General features: G+C 43.9%; 1 protein-coding gene across 5 annotated transcripts in view; it reads right to left on the reverse strand.

Annotated features, from left to right (window-relative positions):
• LOC307032491 (uncharacterized protein) overlaps window positions 1-20380 on the reverse strand; it is a 68822-nt gene that overhangs the window by 28968 nt on the left and 19474 nt on the right. For 2 of the 5 annotated variants that reach the window (XM_079670482.1, XM_079670481.1), the window contains exon 3: window positions 3214-5764. The exons of 2 other annotated variants lie outside the window; for them this stretch is intronic. In XM_079670482.1, the coding sequence (XP_079526608.1) occupies window positions 3338-4390 (1053 nt within the window). In that variant the 5' untranslated portion in view covers window positions 4391-5764 and the 3' untranslated portion in view covers window positions 3214-3337. Of the gene's footprint in view, window positions 1-3213; window positions 5765-11685; window positions 12028-20380 lie in introns of those variants that run through there. One more of the 5 variants, XM_079670485.1, reaches the window with a different exon arrangement.

Raw genomic sequence — 20380 nt, forward strand, 5'->3', positions numbered from 1 at the left:
ATACTCTCTATGATGCACCTGTAGAAGGTCAGGATCCTCTTTATGGTGCACCTGTAGAAGGTCAGGATCCTCTCTATGGTGCACCTGTAGAAGGTCGGGATACTCTCTATGATGCACCTGTAGAAGGTCAGGATCCTCTCTATGGTGCACCTGTAGAAGGTCAGGATGCTCTCTATGGTGCACCTGTAGAAGGTCAGGATGCTCTCTATGGTGCACCTGTAGAAGGTCCGTATACTCTCTATGGTGCACCTGTAGAAGGTCAGGATGCTCTCTATGGTGCACCTGTAGAAGATCAGGATACTCTCTATGGTGCACCTGTAGAAGGTCAGGATGCTCTCTATGGTGCACCTGTAGAAGGTCAGGATACTCTCTATGGTGCACCTGTAGAAGGTCAGGATGCTCTCTATGGTGCACCTGTAGAAGGTCCGGATACTCTCTATGGTGCACCTGTAGAAGGTCAGGATGCTCTCTATGGTGCACCTGTAGAAGATCAGGATACTCTCTATGGTGCACCTGTAGAAGGTCAGGATGCTCTCTATGGTGCACCTGTAGAAGGTCAGGATACTCTCTATGGTTCACCTGTAGAAGTTCAGGATGCTCTCTATGGTGCACCTGTAGAAGTTCAGGATGCTCTCTATGGAGCATCTGTAGAAGGTCAGGATCCTCTCTATGGTGCACCTGTAGAAGGTCAGGATACTCTCTATGGTGCACCTGTAGAAGGTCAGGATCCTCTCTATAGTGCACCTGTAGAAGGTCAGGATCATCTCTATGGTGCACCTGTAGAAGGTCAGGATCATCTCTATGGTGCACCTGTAGAAGGTCAGGATGCTCTCTATAGTGCACCTGTGGTCAGGATCCCCTCTATGGTGCACCTGTAGAAGGTCAGGATGCTCTCTATAGTGCACCTGTAGAAGGTCAGGATCCCCTCTATGGTGCACCTGTACAAGTTGCAGAGTATCCTGGAGTCCATGTTGAACCTCCTCAGCCTGCGGAGGAAGAAGAGCTGCTGTCGAGCTGTTTTGGTGATGGTGTTAGTGTGATGAGTCCATGTCAGGTCCTCAGTGATGTGGACACTGATAACTGTTTCGTTATTCTCGCGTCCAGGAGAAAAGCTTTAAAAAAGGAGACAAATTGAGTCTCTGAGAAGGTTCAAATGGGTACTTTAATTTAAAAAAGGCGCGGTTATGTTACAAGCAGAATATTTTCAGTGAGAAAAACAGCTGTGTTCTCGGGGGTCAGGGGTGAAAAAAAGAGCCAGAGAAACACACTTTTAGCTGTTAAATACCCCCTGGTGGCTCCTCCTCATCTGCCGGTTGGCGTTGCAGGGGGTATTCCTCCTACGATCTTCCATGTTGCTCATAACGGAGGATTCAGACATCGTACATTCAATATATACTTAAACACGCCTCTTCTCCTCATATTCTCTTTCATCACTTTTAATTTAATACAATTTTACGGCTGTAATTCATACTTTAAAAATGCTGCAAATACTTCACGGCATTTTGATTTCTGGGAGTTCCAGATGTTGCCACATTCTACCCACGTCTGTAAACAATAACGTATTCAAATAAACTGTACCTTCATTTAATATTCGGCATGGTAGTATCTCGACGTTAGGGTGCATCAAAATGCAATGCAAAAGATTTAATCTCAAAATATCAAACTGTTAGGTGTTGCATTTTGTTCCAATGTCTATACAAATGATTTGTGCAAAGTTTGAGGAAATTTCATTCAGATTTAGAGGCGCAACGCAGCATGTCAAATTTTGCCATTTTGCCAAAAAGTGCCATTTTCGGTGCTTTTAGAACTCCCATTTATGGATAACATAACATGGCAATTTCTCAAAAATACAACAAATAGTTATCGAGAAGATGTTTTTGAAAGGACCTAAATGTGTTTATTTAAGAAGAAACGTTGACATTTGTATTGAACATCACTGCAAAATGGTTGAAAATGTAGTCCTAGTCAATTCAATTCAATTCAATTCAATGTCATTAGTTTAGTCCTTCACTGTGTTCAGCTTGCGCTTGCAGCGGCGAAGATTGGGCTGTTCACAGCGGTCATGCTCAACTGCTTGAAGCACATTCTGCAGATGTTGCTCACTCTTGGCTGCTGCCACAAAGTCTGATGTGAGTTTGACTCCACGCTCGGCACAGTCATTCACGACGTTGATTGCACGCACATTCACCACACCTGCCTGGAATGATGCACTGGTAGCCCAATCCTCTACAGTGAGTGAGAGAAATGCTGGATCGATGTGCAGCTGGTGCATTCCAAACCAGCAGTCTGGGTTGGCGAGGTCGGCCAACCTGGTGGTCGGCGAGAGGACTGGAAACTTTGGCTTGCCGAAACCAGTGCCAAAGCGCTGCTGTGGGGCTCGCATGGGAAGATCATCTGGCTTGTGCTCCAAGATGGCATCCGCAAGTGCACGCCGCTCATCAGCTGGCACCTTGTTGCTGAAGAGTGCCAGGGGCAGCATCTCACCGGTCAGGTACCAGAGGTGCCTCTCCAGTGCTTTCATGGCCGAGGTTGCAATGCCCTCGTCAACAGACTTGTAAGTGTACAGGTTGTGGTAGAGTTTGAGGTCATTCCATGCGGCATCTACGGCTGTGTCACAGGTCAGCCACCATGTTGCGTAGATGTGCGTAATGAAGTTGGCAAACGCCCGAATCTTCGGCACCTGCTGCCGTGTGGTGATGGTGCCCTGGGGAAGCAAGGCGATATGCTGCTCCATCAAAGCCAGCTTGAGAGTGTAGAGGAGCTTGGCCATCCAGCGTGCCTTGTGCAGAGCTCCCGGCCGTTGGAAGTTAACTGGAGTCTGTGCTGCATCATCTGCACCCAGATAGACAAGGCACAGCTGCACAAACTCATGGTAGTCGCCTCGCTTGTAGTCTATTACTGCTGCAGCAGACACAGTGAGTTCAGCACGTAACTTGCCCAGGAACGGTTGTTCGGCGTTGGCAGTAATGTAGCGGGACAATGGGCCACTGTATTTGTGCGGCAACAAGTTCCAGTTGTCCTGTAGACGCTTAAACAAGGTAACCTCTGGTGAGCGTGATGCCTCCACCTTGAGGTTAGTGAAGATGTGGCTGAGGAGCACCTCACCAATGTGATGCCGGCACCCGGACCAAAGCAGTGGTCTATCAAGTGAGACCTGGATGGCAATGCAGGCTGCTGTGAGATGACCTGTGTTTGATGCAGTGGTGTCAAATGCCATGTTGACAACCTGGTCGGCACAGCACCAGTCCTGCAGTAGCTTGCATGTCAGGCGGGCGATGATCTCGCCGCACGCCTCGTCTTTCACCTTTGTATATGCTGGCACACCAAGCAGTTTGAGCTACTCCGCATCTCCAACCACCACTGTCAAACGCTCCTCCAACTGGCGCACATTGCTGAGCGTCGGTGTCAACTTGCTGTCCCAGTGCAGGGTGCACATGGGAGATGGTGTCCACTGCTTCTGGTGTTCTTTATTGACAACCTCCAGCACTTGGCGGCGTGATCGATCTGCTGTCGCGTAGGATGCTGAAATATTTGCACAATTGCCGCCCGACTCTGTGATCAAGCCGCGCGTGAAGGCAGCCTGCTGCATCGGTGTGATCTTCAACCGTGTAGCCAGTGACACGAGACTTGGCCGGCTGAGGATGTCGGGTGGAATGAAGGCTGTGGTGCCAGTCTTCTTATGCTTGCAAGGGGGTGTGTTCTCAGCCGGTAGAGTGGCTATTTCATCTGTAACGCTATCCTCATCACTTTCGCTCTCCAACATCGCCATTCTGGACTTCACTTTCATTTCCTGCTGCTCACTGGTAAAGTGTGACTGCCGGGCAGCTGCCCCAGCTTCACGCTTCTGTCGCCGCTTTACCTTGGATTGCAACTTGGCGTCGAATGCGCCAAATGTGGCCACTCTGTCTCCCTTCATGCTAGCCAGGAAAGCAATGTCCTCTGGATTGCGGATCTTCTCCTCTGCGTTTGGAGACCACAGTGGGAATGTTGAATCTAGCCTGCGCTCCATTGCATCCACCTGTCGAGCTGTAGCCTTACTGGAGCGCCTGGCCTGTGGAATGCGCCGCAGCTTGTTGTTGACGTCAACTAGCTCCACCATCTTGTTGCACGCACCCCGATCGCTCACCATTGGGATATTGGCCTTGGCGTAAAATGGCCGCACCTGCTCCAGGACTACTTTGGCTGCCATGAAGCGTGACAAGGCTCCATTCATACCGGGTCGCTTGTCATGTAGTTGCACATCACAGTTGTACAGCATGCACCGCAAGATCTGACGACCACTTGGCAGTTTGGCCCCAGTAATCATGCCATCCGCATTGGTGATGCTGGCACCCAGACCGAAGACCAGGCTACGGCTCCTCTGGCGTGAGCCTATGGGCGAGGGCAGCATCTTATGAGAGCCGGATACTGGGGCAGGTAGTGGTCTAGATTGCCTGAAAATATAAAGTGGTTTAACACAAAATAATGTATTAGTCTTTTGTTTTCTACAGTCAAATGATGAATAAGGATAGTGTTACAAATTTACCTTAGTAAATAAAATTAAAAAAATACCTTAGCATGCATTATCCACTTGAACCTTAGCATCCATTCAGAGGGGAAACTTGCCAAAAATAGCAGATCTGCAAGCCCACTACATGCTCACTTATAATAAGACATAAAACATGCACACAGGCGAACCTTAGACAAATAACTAATGTTAGCAGGATGACTAGCAAACAGTAGCTAGCTGCATGTAATTAACACAAAATTACATAAAACTGATAGACATTTTTATTTTACTCATTAAATATACCAAAGTACAACTCATATGGCAATGATCCTTAATAAAAGTACACCAACACAAAGAATAAAGAGTAGATTACCTCAAATGTCTTCAGATCAAGGGTGGAGTCTTTTTGCCTCACAGAATTGTGCTTCATTAGCATTAGCATTGTCCTCGATTGTCTCAGGTTAGCATGGCTACCAAATAAACATTATGTTGAATGTTGAAATGGAAGTTGTAGCTAGAGTGCATTATGCACAATGTGTTGGTAATGACAGTAATATTAAAGTAGATAAAAAATAAACAAAAGGTAAACACATGCATATATACTGTATGCTGGTTACCCCCTTTTGCCATAAAAGATGATGGCCGTTGCACCTCTAAATCACCTCATATTATAAAAATATTTTGCATACGTTATTACAACATGAATTGGAACATTTTTATCCCCTTAACAGATCAGCAGGTTAAAAATGATTTTTTTGATGCACCCTACTCGACGTCTATAGTTTTAGTGTTAAATCAGTAGGTTTCGGTGTGCAACACTCCATGTCATTTTGCTACTAAATTCACCTCTATAGGAAATGGTATATTACCCACATGCTAAATGCTAACCGGAGATGAAGGATTTTCAGAATAAAAGCTTAAAGAGTGGTTGTGCACGAGAATTTCGTTTTTTTTCAGTATAAAACAGCATTTAAACTGACGGTATGTTTAAGCTACATTATACCATCAAAACATTGATTTTAATTTCTAACAACACCGAGGAACCTGAAGCCGCTGACTCTCTCCACCGTAGTCCCATTGATGGCGATGGGGGTGTGTCCCTCTCCCTGCTGCTTCTTGTAATCCACAATCAGCTCCTTGGTTTTGCTGACGTGGAGATGGAGGTTGTTATCCTGGCACCAAGATGTCAGGTTTTCAACCTCCTCTCTGTACGCCGTCTCGTCGCCGTCCGTGATCAGGCCGATGACGGTCGTGCCGCCGGCGGGGGCTATGGGGCTTAACAGGTTAAAGGGACATTTCATTTATTTTATTCTTAATTGCTATTTTATTCTATATATAGTATTTTGCACCTACGGGACCAGCACAACATATATTTAGTTGTGCCTTAACAGTGATAATACAATTCTTGAATCTTGAATCTCAAATCTTAAAGTGGACCTATAATGCTATATTTGAATAATATAGTGTTGGACCATACCTATATAAGGCATAATTATACTTTTTATTTTTCAAAATACCAAACAGATCATGCATTTTAGCCATTCCTCATTTTGCTCAATTTAACACTGTCTTTGCATGGGCTGATTCTGTGAGAACAGCACCATCTACAGGCCTGGCATATGTACTACAGCGTCTCCAGCGCTGGCTGTCTCCTCCTGATTGGTGGAGTTGTCCCAATAGCCGTAGCGCCACTTCTGTGATGTCATAGAAGTGTTCAAATCTGGATCAGTCTGTATCAGATCCGTTGCAGCCCCTTTTTAAGAGATTTGGGTATGGAGGAAAATAGAGAGGGTTGTGTTTTCTGACACTTGGTGAGTTCCTTGGAACACCGGGGACACATATTCATGTATAAAAGACGTACAAAAGTGCATTTTGCATGATAGGTCACCTTTAAATCAGCCCAATGCAGCACACGTGCATAAATCAGTTTGATGCTGTCAAGATTGACTGTTTGAGAAAACACCTGCTTTGTGCTAAGATGTGCCACTGAAAACCCTGGAGGCCGCGCAGGAATGGAGGTCTTGGACATGCTGCACACAGCTGGAGGAGCCACCTTTAACCTGCGCTTCATCTCTTAATAGGGCGCCAAAGGGTGTGGTAATAATCCTTTATCTGACTTCACAATGTGTGGTGCAACAAAGGCCCTGGGGTGCTCCACACATGACCTACATACATTTGTTTCAGTCAACATCACTGGCACATGTTCTGATCATAAATCCGTGTATGGGAGAATGTCTATGCTTTCTTATCTCCTCAAAGAATGCCTCAGGTGTCCCAAACAGTCAGGGGAGGAAGAGAGAACACATTCACTGGACATCCAAAGCGAGACCAAGGAATACAAAACATGGTTAACTTCCAAATGAAAGTGACGAAATTGCATAAAAGACCAATACCAAAACAGATAACATTTTAATCAAGGGACCACCACTTTAAGAACAGCAGGCAACAGACTTTACACCCTGGGGCGATCAATAGTGAGAGCTCACACATACAGTATGTGTTGTAGGGGTGTTGAAATTAATCGTTTCTACGATGCATCACGATGCGGACGTGGATGATTCTGCATCGATGCAGTGACAGAACATAATCGATTATAGCGTAGTAACGTTGCTTCCTGATTTTCAATAAAGCTTTACAATAAAGTTTTTTTTTCTGTCACTTGAATATCAAATCGGTCGGTGACGCAGAGATCAGGGAACAGACGTGAAAGCGGCACAGACACCAAACACGGAGCACCGTATTTTTACCAAGGTAAATAATCAGAATACTTCTTCCACCGGGTCCCTCTGAGTTTGGACCCTGTCACTGTTTTTAAAACTTTAATTAAATGTTTGATATTTCCAGAGATCCTTTCAGACCGACAATGCTGCCCTGCATGTGTTGATCGCCTTAAGGGGGGCTGTCGAGCCTACAGTATGTCATTTTTATTAAAGCCACATCATTTTTAAATATAACTTTCTGATTTTGTCATTGCACAACATTTGTGAATAAACTCAATTTGTGATTGTTATGGCAATAATATTTCAAACATTTTCACGGCCTCAGCTTGCAATATTTTAATTGTTTTATACCATTTATCAAGACCTACTGTATACCGGCAATGGAGAAGAAGGGGGATGGGAGAGTTGTCACATTCCGATGGGCCATTATTTGAAACAAAGAGAGTCCACAACATACTACTTGCACTCCAGGGTTAGTTAACAGAGGGGGGAGGGGAGAGTTTTGTCACATTCCGTGGATAGGAGAATTCAAAAGGATTTAGGAGAAGAGACTGCAGTGCTTTGCTTTATATTAAACACTAATAATACAGTAAACTACCAACAATAGTATAATATTATAGTAAATATTCTTGTATGCCCGTGGCTCCATTCAAAATAAACCTCTTTTTAGTGAATTACTGTGTTTAGGCAAGTTAATAAAGTTTTAATGAAGTTGACTACAGCATATTCATGTTTGTTAGTGCTTTCATGTCAATTCGGTGAACATAAACATAAATGATCGTGAAGATGATGATTAAATTATGATTACAAATCGGTAGTGAGAGCCATGCTGCATTTCCTCCAGTCGGATGTGATACAAAAACAAACCGATTATTTTTGTAGTTGTAAACTCACGTGGATTAAACCACATTTATTTTGTTAAATCGAAAATAAATATGATTTTTTTTAAATGATTAAATGTATCTTATTCAATGAATACAAAACGATATGCTGCTACAGTATAGTAACAGGGTATATGCAGGAATCCTGAGGTCAAATTTAATACCTTTTAAGACCTTTTTTTAAGACCCTTTCCATACATTTTAAGACCTCATCGCAACTTTGAGTTCTAACCGGTTACATTGGCAACACACTTTACCTCATATTTACTATATTGATTGTAAGATAGCACAACTAAACAGAGTGCAGACAGACTACTGAAGCCTCCTTTCCACATGAACTTCAACCTCTCTGTGAAGGTCAGGTTTAATGCAGTATGCTGCTTTGTTGCTTCTGTAGACTCTGTGCTCTTTCATTCCAGTAAAACTCCTCAGAAACCATTAGAAACCAGTATTTGACCAATAAACAAAACAATTGACAAAACTTTGATCTATGAAATATATTAAACTTTGGTGAGCTTCAGCGGGGTAATGCCATATAGGAGCTCCCTCACAAATACCCAGGGGTTAAATTGGGCTGGGGCTGTCCGGGGCTAAGCCCTGGCACATAGGACGATGCTCTGACGTCATCACCCTCACACATTTGTCATATGTTTACAAAAAAGGATATATGTTAAGACTTTTCTCGTTCTTAATATAGACCATATTAGGGTCGATGTGTTGACTTTACTTTAAAATAGCAGATCTCTGTGACCGGATATAGTTTGGCTTAGACCCCGGCCCCACGAGGACGCATACGGTAAAACGCATACGCAAACGCAAAAAAGTCTTCCGTTCACACGCATTCGATTCATTAATGTGTCCGTTCACACTCGACCGCTGGAAATGCTGGAAACGCTGTAGTACATATGCCAGGCCTGTAAGTCGTGCTGCTGCCGCCACAAAATACACCAAAAGCAGCGAAGAAGACCCCGGAGCATGGTTGCCATGGTTGCCCTTCTGTTTATTCTCCGCGGTGGACGGCGTGTTCTCCTGCTGTATATCTCTCAGGTAGTCCACCAGCAGATGAAAAACACCCACCTCTCCGCCTCTTCCAAGGGACGAGGGAACCGTGCGGCAGAGTTTCTGTTAAAAAAAATGTTCCGCCGGTCAACATGTCTGTTAAAGTTTAAATCTTCCGTACAAAATTAGAAAAGTGCCGATCAGAGGTCTTCCTTGTTATTTAAGCTTTAAAACAAATTGATAACGACTCAGTTCTCTGTATAATAATATTTAATAAACGGTGCCTGCCTCTCTTTTCCTCCCCCTCTTCCGACAGCCCAGCAGCAGCAGGAGACGTGGGGAGAGGGAGGCGGGCTATTTCATCGTTATCAGAAAAAATGATCATATAGGGCTTACACACGGAGCCGTTGGACCCCCAGAGCGTTGCGTATGCCGGTCTACCCACTTTGGGTCTCTTTTCCAGCCCTTCACAAGTGTCACCTCACCTGAGCTTCTGACAGAACACTGATGGTATTGTCACTGTAGATTGAAAAGTCTCACACTGTCTTATCGTCATACTGTTGTTGTATTGCTGTCTATATTATTCTCTATACTGTAGCTATAAGTAAGGTTTGCCTCGAATACTCATACATTTCAATATGCTACCATATGGCAAAGGGCTGCAGCTTCTCTTTGGACTTGAAGACGGAGACTTGGTACAGAAACACATGGGTTAAGAAAATCTACTCCTCGAAGATGTGTTCTGATCTGATATAACATGTAGCTATATTGATTGCTGAGTGGCATATTGAGGAAAAATCTTTTTACTTTGAGGATTAATCTGTTTCCTCTTATGCACGTTGTTCACAAAAATGCAAAGAAAATGTTAGGTGATTGTGAGCAGCTTCAGAGCAGACAGATTGAGATGGTGGAGAAGCTGGTTATCCTTCATAACTTATAGGGACAGAAGGAAAAGGATGAGGTGCTAGCACAAAATGTGGGGAAAAAGCATAGTTCCTGGTAAGTTTTCAAAGTGTTTGATGATCACAAGTGTGAGTTTGAGCTGTCACAAACATCAACAGGCACACTTCACTCCCACACACAGTCATAGCATGCTGTTACAGAAACACTGCTGTCAGTCTAGAAACACATTCATTGGCTGTTTGTGCCCTATAAACACTAACTGAAAAAACACTTCAGCGGTCATATTTTCCTGAATAAAATCAGCAAAACTTTTTTACTTTGTTGTACCTGAAAACTCCATTAAAGTTTGAATGGGTTTGAAACCTCCAGTAACCTCATCTGATAGGCAGTGAGAGCTTTTCTTACATCTCATGGTGGATTAGAAAGGTTTTGCCTCAATAAAGCCACAGCGTGCTGTGAGAGGCAGAGCTGGGACAGAATGTTAAGCAAAATATGCAATGAAAGGTGTGTCACATTAATCAAATGATTTATGAATTGGCCATAATGCAACAAATAGTAATGTTATAGCTGCAGCATTGCCACAAAATCCCAAATCTCTTAAGCAGTTTAACAATATTATTATTTATTTCTGTTATAATGTATTATATATAGCTCTTATCTCTTCAGTCATAGGTCTGTCAGTTTTCTTTTAAAGACGCCCTATTCAGCTTTTTGTGGTTGTCCCTCTGCTGTAATGTGTTCTATAGGTTTGTGTGCATGTTAATGGTCTGCAAAGGCTCTGTGTTCCCTCTAGGGCTGTACCCAAATATCCGTTCGTTGGAGTACTATTCAGGTTTCAATTTCGTTTTTCAGATATTCGTTTTGTTTGTTTATTCCCCGTTTTTTTTCTCCAATTGAATTTATTGAAATCTCCAATATCAACGTAAGAGCTTGTGCCTCTTCGGGGGGTGCTAACACTAAATGTTATCGTTTACTTTCTCCGTCTTTATATTTAGATATTACTTTTCTCCGTTAATCACCGTGACGTTGTTGAGCAGGGGGTGGGGAAACCTTTTTCCTCTCAAGGGCCATTTCAATTTTTTAAACATCCTCCAAGGGCCGTACAAATTATTGACCTCTGCTTAAAAATACTAAAATCACAGCCCATTCATTTCGCCTTTCTTTCATGCCGTGCAAAGAAAAAGCAAACTCTTAATCCAGATATTTTACCATGACTCGTGCATATATTCACGTGCACGGTTGTGGCATGACCACCAAAACAGAAAGTATATTGGACACAAGATATTTGCAAATGTATTTCGTTTCCTATCCATGTTGACGTGATTTAAGTGGGGGGGGGACTTAACCTCCTCTAGGGGCCTGAATATCAGCAGGAGAGGACTCTTTAAAGTAGAGACACTAAATACTGATATACACCTGAACATCAGCACGAGAGGACTCTTTAAAGTAGAGACACTACATACTGATATACACCTGAACATCAGCTGGAGAGGACTCTTTAAAGTAGAGACATTATATACATAAGTGATAGTTGACCTTTGGGAGTACGCTTTATGGTGTCTTTAAAGGGCCCATGTCATGCTTTTACGGTTATTACCCGTCCCCTTGTGTGTTACTGTCACGATCACAGGTACAGATCAGAACCCAATAGCACAACTCAGATACAACCAGTTTTAAGCAATGTTCAGTTTATTCAAGTCTGGGACAGGCAAAGTCAAAACCAGGAAATCCATCAGACAGGGAGCAGTTCAAAACCAGGAAATCCATCAGACAGGGAGCAGGCAGGAACTCGAGATCCATATACAGGCAGGCAGGTAGGGGTCAAAAACCGGGCAGGACGAAAATCTAGGCTAGAGAATAACACACACTGGAAAGCTTGGCGGAAACGACAAGACAATCTGGCAAAGGACAAGTGATAGGGAGGTGGTATAAATACTGTGGAGTGATGAGGGAATGAGTAACAGGTGAGGGGAAGGGCTGGGAAGACCAGGTGAGGGAAGTGAGCTGATTAGAAGGGCCTGGAGGAAGGCAGGATCTGAAATGACAGGAGAGTTAAGATGAGCCAAAATAAACAAACAACAATAGATGTGTCTAACTTGTAACAGAACCCCCTGCTCTATGGACGGTTCCTGACATCCCACGTGGTTAATCGGGATGAGCCTGGTGAAAGTCAGTAATGAGAGATGGGTCAAAGATACTGCGAGCGGGCACCCATGAACGCTCTTCAGGACCATAACCCTCCCAGTGTACCAGGTACTGCAACCCTCTACCACGTCGCCGGGACTTGATGAGGTGACGGACAGTGTAAACAGTTTCCCCGTCGATAGTCCGGGGTGGTGGTGGGGGTCTAGAGGGGGGCTGAAGAGGGCTCACATTAACAGGTTTGATCTTGGACACATGGATGGTAGGATGAATCCTCATAGAAGGGGGCAGGCGGACAGCTGCAGGATTGATGACCCTAGATATGGGAAATGGGCCTACAAAACGGGGAGAGAACTTCTTCGACTCAACTCTGAGAGGGAGATCCCGTGTGGAGAGCCAGACACGTTGCCCTGGGGAGTACTGTGGAGCTGGCTTGCGACAGCGATTGGCGGACCGTTGATAACGGTCGGAAGAGCGCAGTAGCGCGGAGCGGGCCTTTAACCACATGCTTCGACATCGGCTTACAAACGCTTCGGCAGATGGGACGCTGGCCTCACGTTCCTTTGCAGAGAAAAGGGGTGGCTGGTATCCGCAGGAGCATTGGAATGGAGAAAGACCAGTAGCAGAACTAGGAAGGGTGTTGTGGGCATATTCAACCCATAGAAGCTGTCTCGACCAGGAGGAGGGAGTGGAGGAGGCTAGACAGCGTAAGGCAGTCTCCATGTCCGGGTTCATTTGCTCTGCTTGACCATTGGACTGGGGATGGAATCCGGACGACAGACTGACACTGGCTCCCAACAGCCTGCAAAACTCGGACCAAAAACGAGAAGTAAATTGTGGTCCCCGATCAGACACAACGTCACTGGGGAGACCATGCAGCCTGAACACATGTTGTAACATGATTTCAGCAATTTCCTTGGCAGTAGGTAATTTGGTTAATGGAATAAGCAGGGCAGACTTGGAAAACCAGTCTATGACTGTGAGTATGACTGTGTTACCGTCTGAGGGTGGTAGTCCAGTGACAAAATCCAAGGAGATGTGGGACCAGGGACGTTGAGGGATAGGCAAGGGATGAAGAAGACCGGAGGGAGCTTGGCGTGAGGTCTTATTTTGGGAGCAGACTAGGCAAGCAGCAATGAATTCCTTGGTATCCTTCTCCATGGAAGACCACCAAAATTGCTGTCGAATCAGGGCTAGGGACCGTCTCACTCCTGAGTGACAAGCCAGACGAGAGTTATGACCCCACTGGAGAACCTGGGTACGGTGAGTGGCAGGAACAAACAGACGGCTAACAGGACAGGCACTTGGGGCTGGGTGTTCAGCATGAGAGCGCTTGACCTTATCCTCCACCTCTCAGGTCACCAGACCAATGACACATGTAGAAGCGATGATATTCTCAGGATATGATGGAGAGCTCTCTGGCTGAGACTGGCGAGACAGGGTGTCAGGTTTGATGTTCTTAGAACCAGGTCTGTATGAAAGAGAGAAATCAATGTGCGTGAAAAAAAGAGCCCACCTGGCTTGTTGAGAGTTCAGCCGCTTAGCTGAAAGGATGTAATCCACATATTTGTGGTCAGTCCAGACCACAAAAGGCTGCTCTGCTCCCTCCAACCAGTGTCTCCATTCTTCCAGGGCAAGTTTTACTGCCAACAGTTCTCGATTTCCAATTTCATAATTTCTTTCTGCTGGGGAAAGCGTCCGTGACAAGAAGGCGCACAGGTGCATCTTCTAATCCTAGGCCGACCGTTGAGAAAGAACTGCCCCAACTCCAGTGTCCGACGCATCTACCTCTACAGTAAACTGCCGAGTAGGATCTGGAAAAATCAAAATAGGAGCAGAGGTGAAGCATGATTTTAACTCACCAAAAACCCTTTCGGCCACAGAGGACCACCGGAAGGGAATGTTCTGAGAGGTGAGAGCTGTGAGAGGGGCTGCCACCAAACTGTAGTTTCGAATGAACCTCCGGTAGAAGTTGACAAAACCCAGAAAGCGTTGGAGCTCCTTGCGTGTTGAAGGGCGCGGCCTGTCAGTCACCGCCTTGGTCTTGTCAGGGTCCATCTTGATGTTTCCGGTGGAGACCACAAATCCCAGGAAAGGGACTTCTGTGGTGTGGAATACACACTTCTCGGCCTTGACAAAGAGGTGGTTCTCCAAGAGCCTCTGGAGGACTAGGCGAACATGGACCACATGCTCCTGTTTTGACTTGGAAAAAAATCAAAATGTCATCCAGGTATACAAAAACACAAATATTGAGTAGATCCCGCAGAACATCATTCACCAACTCCTGGAAGACTACAGGTGCATTGGTGAGTCCAAAAGGCATGACTAAATACTCATAATGTCCACTAGGAGTATTAAATCCTTTCTTCCACTCGTCCCCCTCCCTGATTCTCACCAAATGGTACGAGTTACGTAGGTCCAGCTTGGTAAAAATAGTAGCGCCTTGTAACAGTTCAAATGCAGAGGAAACAAGTGGAAGGGGGTACCTGTTCTTGACATTGATGTTATAGAGTCCTCTGTAGTCAATGCATGGGCGCAGAGTCTTATCCTTCTTACCCACGAAGAAAAAACCTGCACCAGCAGGAGATGATGAAGGCCGGATGAGTCCTGCATCCAAAGAGTCATTGATATACTTCTCCATTGACTTAGTTTCAGGAGCCGATAAAGAAAAAAGTCGACCTCTAGGAGGAGAAGTACCAGGTCAATAGGACAGTCATTAGCACGATGAGGCGGGAGTGAGGTGGCCCGAACCTTGTTAAAGGCCTCTTTAAGTTCCCAGTAATCCTTGGGAACACCGGAAATGTCTTGACACTCAGAGGTAATCGGCTGACTGGAATCAATTGAGGAATTCGATTTTAAGCAGACAGCATGACAATGAGCACTCCACTCTCTAATAGTCCCTGAAGCCCAATCTATATGAGGATTATGCCTCCTTAACCAAGGAAACCCCAAAATGACAGGCTGATGTGGTACATGGATAAGGTGAAAAGAGAGTGTTTCGCTGAGATTACCCAACATGCTCATTTGAACAGGAGTTGAACGGTGTGTCACTCTGCAGAGAAGACGACCATTTAAAGCTGTAGCATTGATGGGCTTCTCCAAAACATCCCGACCAAGTCCCATCTGAAAGGCCAGTGTTATGTCCAACAGACTGGCATCAGCACCGGAGTCAATAACAACTGCCACAGTGTGCATTTTTCCTGAGCAGTTCAGCTGAGCATGGATTAGGGGTCGAGAGGGCATTTCTAAATTCATAATTCTGCTCACCAGCGCCCTCTGGATGAATGGTGAGCCCTGCCGTTTACAGGACAAGAGGAGGCAAAATGACCCTCCTGACCACAGTAAAGACAGCAGTTGTCCCGCAGGCGGCGCTGTCGTTCTGCCTCGGAGAGCCGGGTCCGCCCCAGCTGCATTGGTTCAGAAGAGTTAGAAAATCCTCCTCTCACCTGTTCAGTAGCATGCAATCTTAAAATGATTAAACAAACGCCTGTTTGAGACTCCTCAGTGCACACAAAAACCTAACTTGGAGAAATAAGTAAATACGGATATGTTATTTACAACCACCTTGAATATGTTGTGTTAATGTTATGAAATGTTTTCTCATAAATGATGCGGTAAGCAGGAGGACAGAATTACGTCTAAACTGACGCCGTTTTGCGTTTCTATAGGTTGTAGATACGAGCATGGTTTTATATACTATCATGTTTAATCATGTTTTATGTCGTTTGCTAATAGCCTACTTGATAAGTCGCTCGTAAAACACAGGAGGTATGGAAACTAAGAACACCATATGTGGTAAATTGTACAGCTAATATAACACAACACATTAGTTGTATTTCCTTTAACTGGTGGATTATGGATATATAGTTGCTGATCGACAGCTGGAACACAAACCACCAAATACAAAAAAATTATTCAGATCCAGTTGTCATGACTCCACTCCGGAGGGATTCCCCGATCATTTCTTACAGTGTCTCATCAAGAGGGTGTCTCCTGTCCCCGGTACAAACACACTCCCTGAGGAAGGTTAGGTTATGTGTATTTTTTTTGTCATTAACCTTTTTCGGACCACTTATTTATTTATTTTGGTGATGATCTGACCTCCATGCTGCTACTCTGGTTCAAACTGCATCCACCAAACAATATGATTTATCTCCACCTCCCCAAAATAACCTAAATCTGACACGGTGTGAGATGTCTTTTTTAGCTGTTCTGTCGTCATTTCCTGCGATCTTCTTCATGCAGTCAGTCAAAATGAATGAATGGGCGTTTCTTTGACTATTTATAGGCAAATATGGGCGTTACGTGAAGCCCGCAGAAGCTGCGCCGCATTTCGAGTCCATTGTGATTTATAAAGGGAAACAGACGTAGGAAGTGCCATACGCACTTCCCTCGCCGGTACGCAATGTTTTGTGAATCGGAAAATGTCGGAACATTTCTGTACCTACAGTACTACGTAAGCAACCTTCCCACGTGAATCCTACGCAAGGCGTTATGAATGAGGCCCCAGAGCAGCAGGGGTTCACAGTTCCTCTGTTATTTGTAATAGGTCAATCTGTCTTCAATGTTTTGAATGGATTATTCATATAGGTATTTTCTTCATTTTAATAATTGGCAGGGCTGTTGGTCATCGGTATTTACACCTGAAGACTGATTAAGGCCCTGGCCCCACGAGGACGCATACGGTAAAACGCATACGCAAACGCAATCACAAAAAAGGCTTCCGTCCACACGCAATAGGCTAGTTGCACGGGATGACTTATTTCCATTTCCGGTTCATTGAGTGTGCGGTTGTAAACTTCCGGTCTACGGCAGAGCGGTAGAGCGGGTAGATAGCGATATAGATAGCGATATAGATAGCGATAAAGATAGCGATAAAGATAGCGATAGATAGAGAGATAGATGGAGAGAAAGATGGAGAGATAGATAGAGAGATAGATGGATAGAGAGAGAGAGAGAGAGAGAGAGAGAGAGAGAGAGATAGAGATAGCAAGATAGATAGATAGCAAGATAGATAGCATACAGATGGCGGTAGAGCAAAGTCAGAAGGCTAACGTTAACGTGATGGCACTATTTTACACTCGATGTCTCCAGGACCTACCGAAGGTTAACATCAGTGATGTACATCGGCTGGTACAAGCGGCAAGCTCAGCCCCGAGGAGCAAAAGAGAAAAGGGGTTCAAGATGTAGCCTACATATCCAGTTACATCGACAATTATGAAGGTAAGTGACAAACAAAGCTGTAGTTACTTGCTTTAACAGCTTGACAGTCTTGATGCAGTGTAAAGCGTTTTTAACGATGTACTATAACGTGTTTTGCATAGCATGAATGATGTCCAATTCCCCACAGTTTCAAACAAAGATCTACCTTCAGGGAGAGTGAGCGTCAGGGCTAGCTGTTACAGGTCCATGAGAAAGCATGAAAAGCCTCACGATCTCAGAGTAGGGAGGAAAATAAAAAGTGTTCATCGGTTCAAAGCCTCAATCAGGTTCATGTTCAGAGGTTTTGATGTGGCTAGAGTAAGATTTAGGATTAAAAAAAGCCCAGCTAGCTGACATGTTGCAACAGATTACATAGTGACAATAAATTAGCTCACATCAACTGGTAGCTAGCTATGTGTGTGTAGCATGAAGGGGCTACAGATTTATTTTCGTTTTACCCTCTCGTTTAAAATGATAAATACATTAGCTAAACCCAAACTTAGCTTTCAAGATTCTTAATGAGGTTGAAAACCGTCTCTGCTTTCATGGAAACCCCAGAAACTGGTTGTGACGGCTGCTGTTCTTTACTGTATCGTTAGTATAATCCATGTAGGGTCCAGTTATTTGTATTGGCCAGTGTTAGGTAAGTGCTGGTTCTGTACCCTACATCTATGTTAAGCTGTTCAACGTTCTACTAACACTATTTTATGTAGTTATAATATAATAATAAGATAATAAATTGAGACAGCTGAGAGAGCTTATCTGTTTGAATGTCCTTAAATTACAGTATTCCAAACAGCAGAACTTCTTTGGTTTAGCATTTCCCACACCTACTACTTGCCTGATCAGCCTGCTCTCAGCTTTCTCATTTGTCTGTGTTGGATTGAAGCAGTGTCCTAAATGTAAAATTACTGAAATGTTGTTTTAATGTGTAGATTGTCTTTGAGAACTGCTCACCTGCGGAGATTGCAGTGGCAAAGTGTTCCTGTGTAGCTGGAACAGCACTCTGCAACCACAATGTTGCACTGCTGTTCCAGACCGCACACTACTCCACACTCAACCTGGCTGCTGTACCCCCTGTCCTAAGCTGCACTGAAACAGAGCAGCGATGGCACAAGCCAAGAACCATGTACAGTATGTGTTCACAACCAATCCACGGGTTAATGAGTATTTCCTTTGTGCCAAGAGCTGATTTAGTATGTTGCATCAATGAGCATTTCAATTAATTTGACAATTCTTTTGTGTAATTAATAGGGTGTGAAACCAGGCAGAGTGAGTGACATGGTGTTAATTTCCACTGAGCCAAAGCAGTTTACAGTTGCTGATGGTGTAAGGCAATATCTATTGTCCTAAGTAATTGTATGTAGCCTGCTACAACTTTGTGATTGTTGTCTGAGTGTAAAATTGTTCTTAAAGTCCTAATATCATATAAACATGTTCAAAGGAGTACACGTTACAGGGCTGTGCAGGGGGAGCTGCCAGACCCAGATGTCCTCAAAGTCAGCGAGGTATACAAGGACTTCTCAGCAGACATCGCACCACTGATCACCACCATGGCTATAAGTGTGGACGTGCCCCTGGTTAACTCAGCCTTTGGAAAAGTTCAGGAAGATAGCCCTATCTCATACCAGCATCCACTACCTCTTAGCCGGGTTATAGTGCGTCACCCAGATGCCCCTCCAACACCACCTCTACCTGTGTATGGCTATACACTCTAAAAACGAATTGAGGCGACCTTTCACCTCCACTTAATTAAATGCATGGTTGCAAGATAAAAATGTGAATTAATTGATTTAAATAAACATTTTAAGTTGCAAACATTAATTTATAAGTTGTGTTGACGACGTAATAATGTTGGTAATTACATCAACTTAATATTGTGTGTAATTTGAACTCTGATTTCTGCGTTAATTGACTTAAAACAAAATTCAAGATGTAGTAAGTAATGCAATTGGCTTGATAACTTAATTGTTCTACGCCTTGAGTTAAGGATTTCAAGTCCACTCCCACTTAACATGCCTGGACAAGTTCCGACAGTTAAGACAAATAGAAATATACAAAGGACATTTTAAGGTGAGTGTCATCTTTTGTCATTCAAATACAGATAGCCTTGTAGTTGCACTGTACAGGCAAATTGCTGTTTGACCAAAATTAGCAGCCTTTGAACTGTGAATAGTTCTGTGAGAGGATACAAAGTAGTAGAGCCTACTGTGAGAGTAAACATACTTTGGTTACTATTCCCTAGGCCAGGGGTCTGCAACCTTTTTGACCAAAAGAGCCATTTTGCTCCTTTTTCCCCAAAAATTTTTTGTCTGGAGCCGCAAAACATATTTCATAGCTTGATAGTTTATAAAGTTGTATTTATTGTTATATCATACAAAAACTACAGTTTTTTTTACATTTATCAGGCTATTTATTACATTATATAAAACTGTTAACCTCTAATAATAAACAAAGAACTCCTATAAGGAGAATTACAAATAATACACAAGCCTACTTTAAAATAAATTAAACACAGCACTTGGGGAGTCCTCTGCACATTTGAAGGAAAAAAAATATATAATTAAAATGGGCCCACTTTGAAATAAATAAAACATATAGCTGCACCCTAAAAAGAGTTAAAGGTAGAGTAGGTAAGAATGGAGAAACCAGCTCGAGTGCGCCAGAATTTGAAAATACACAACCGGAAAAAATATGCCTCTTCCTTCGGACTTTCTTAGTCCCTCCTCCAACATACACGAACGTGCATGACCAATGAGGCCACGAGATAAGTTTGTGAACAGATGGAAGGCTGACAGGCAGGTAGGCCATCCAGTTATTTTAGCCGGCCCGGCTAAAAGGATTGGTCGTGCTTTTTACAGCGCTACGGCTTCCAGAGATTCATTTTTGGATGTATTTATTGTCTAAGCATTTAATATATTCATTGCTATCAGGACATTAAGAGCATTCCATGGTATATAACCAAAAGTGTTTTCTGAAATAAATTACATACCCCATTGAATTATGACTGAAGATTGTCAGCTGTCTTCCTCTCCCGTGTTGTT

This window comes from Notothenia rossii (assembly GCF_949606895.1).
Source record: "Notothenia rossii genome assembly, chromosome: 3".
Classification (NCBI taxonomy): domain Eukaryota; kingdom Metazoa; phylum Chordata; class Actinopteri; order Perciformes; family Nototheniidae; genus Notothenia; species Notothenia rossii.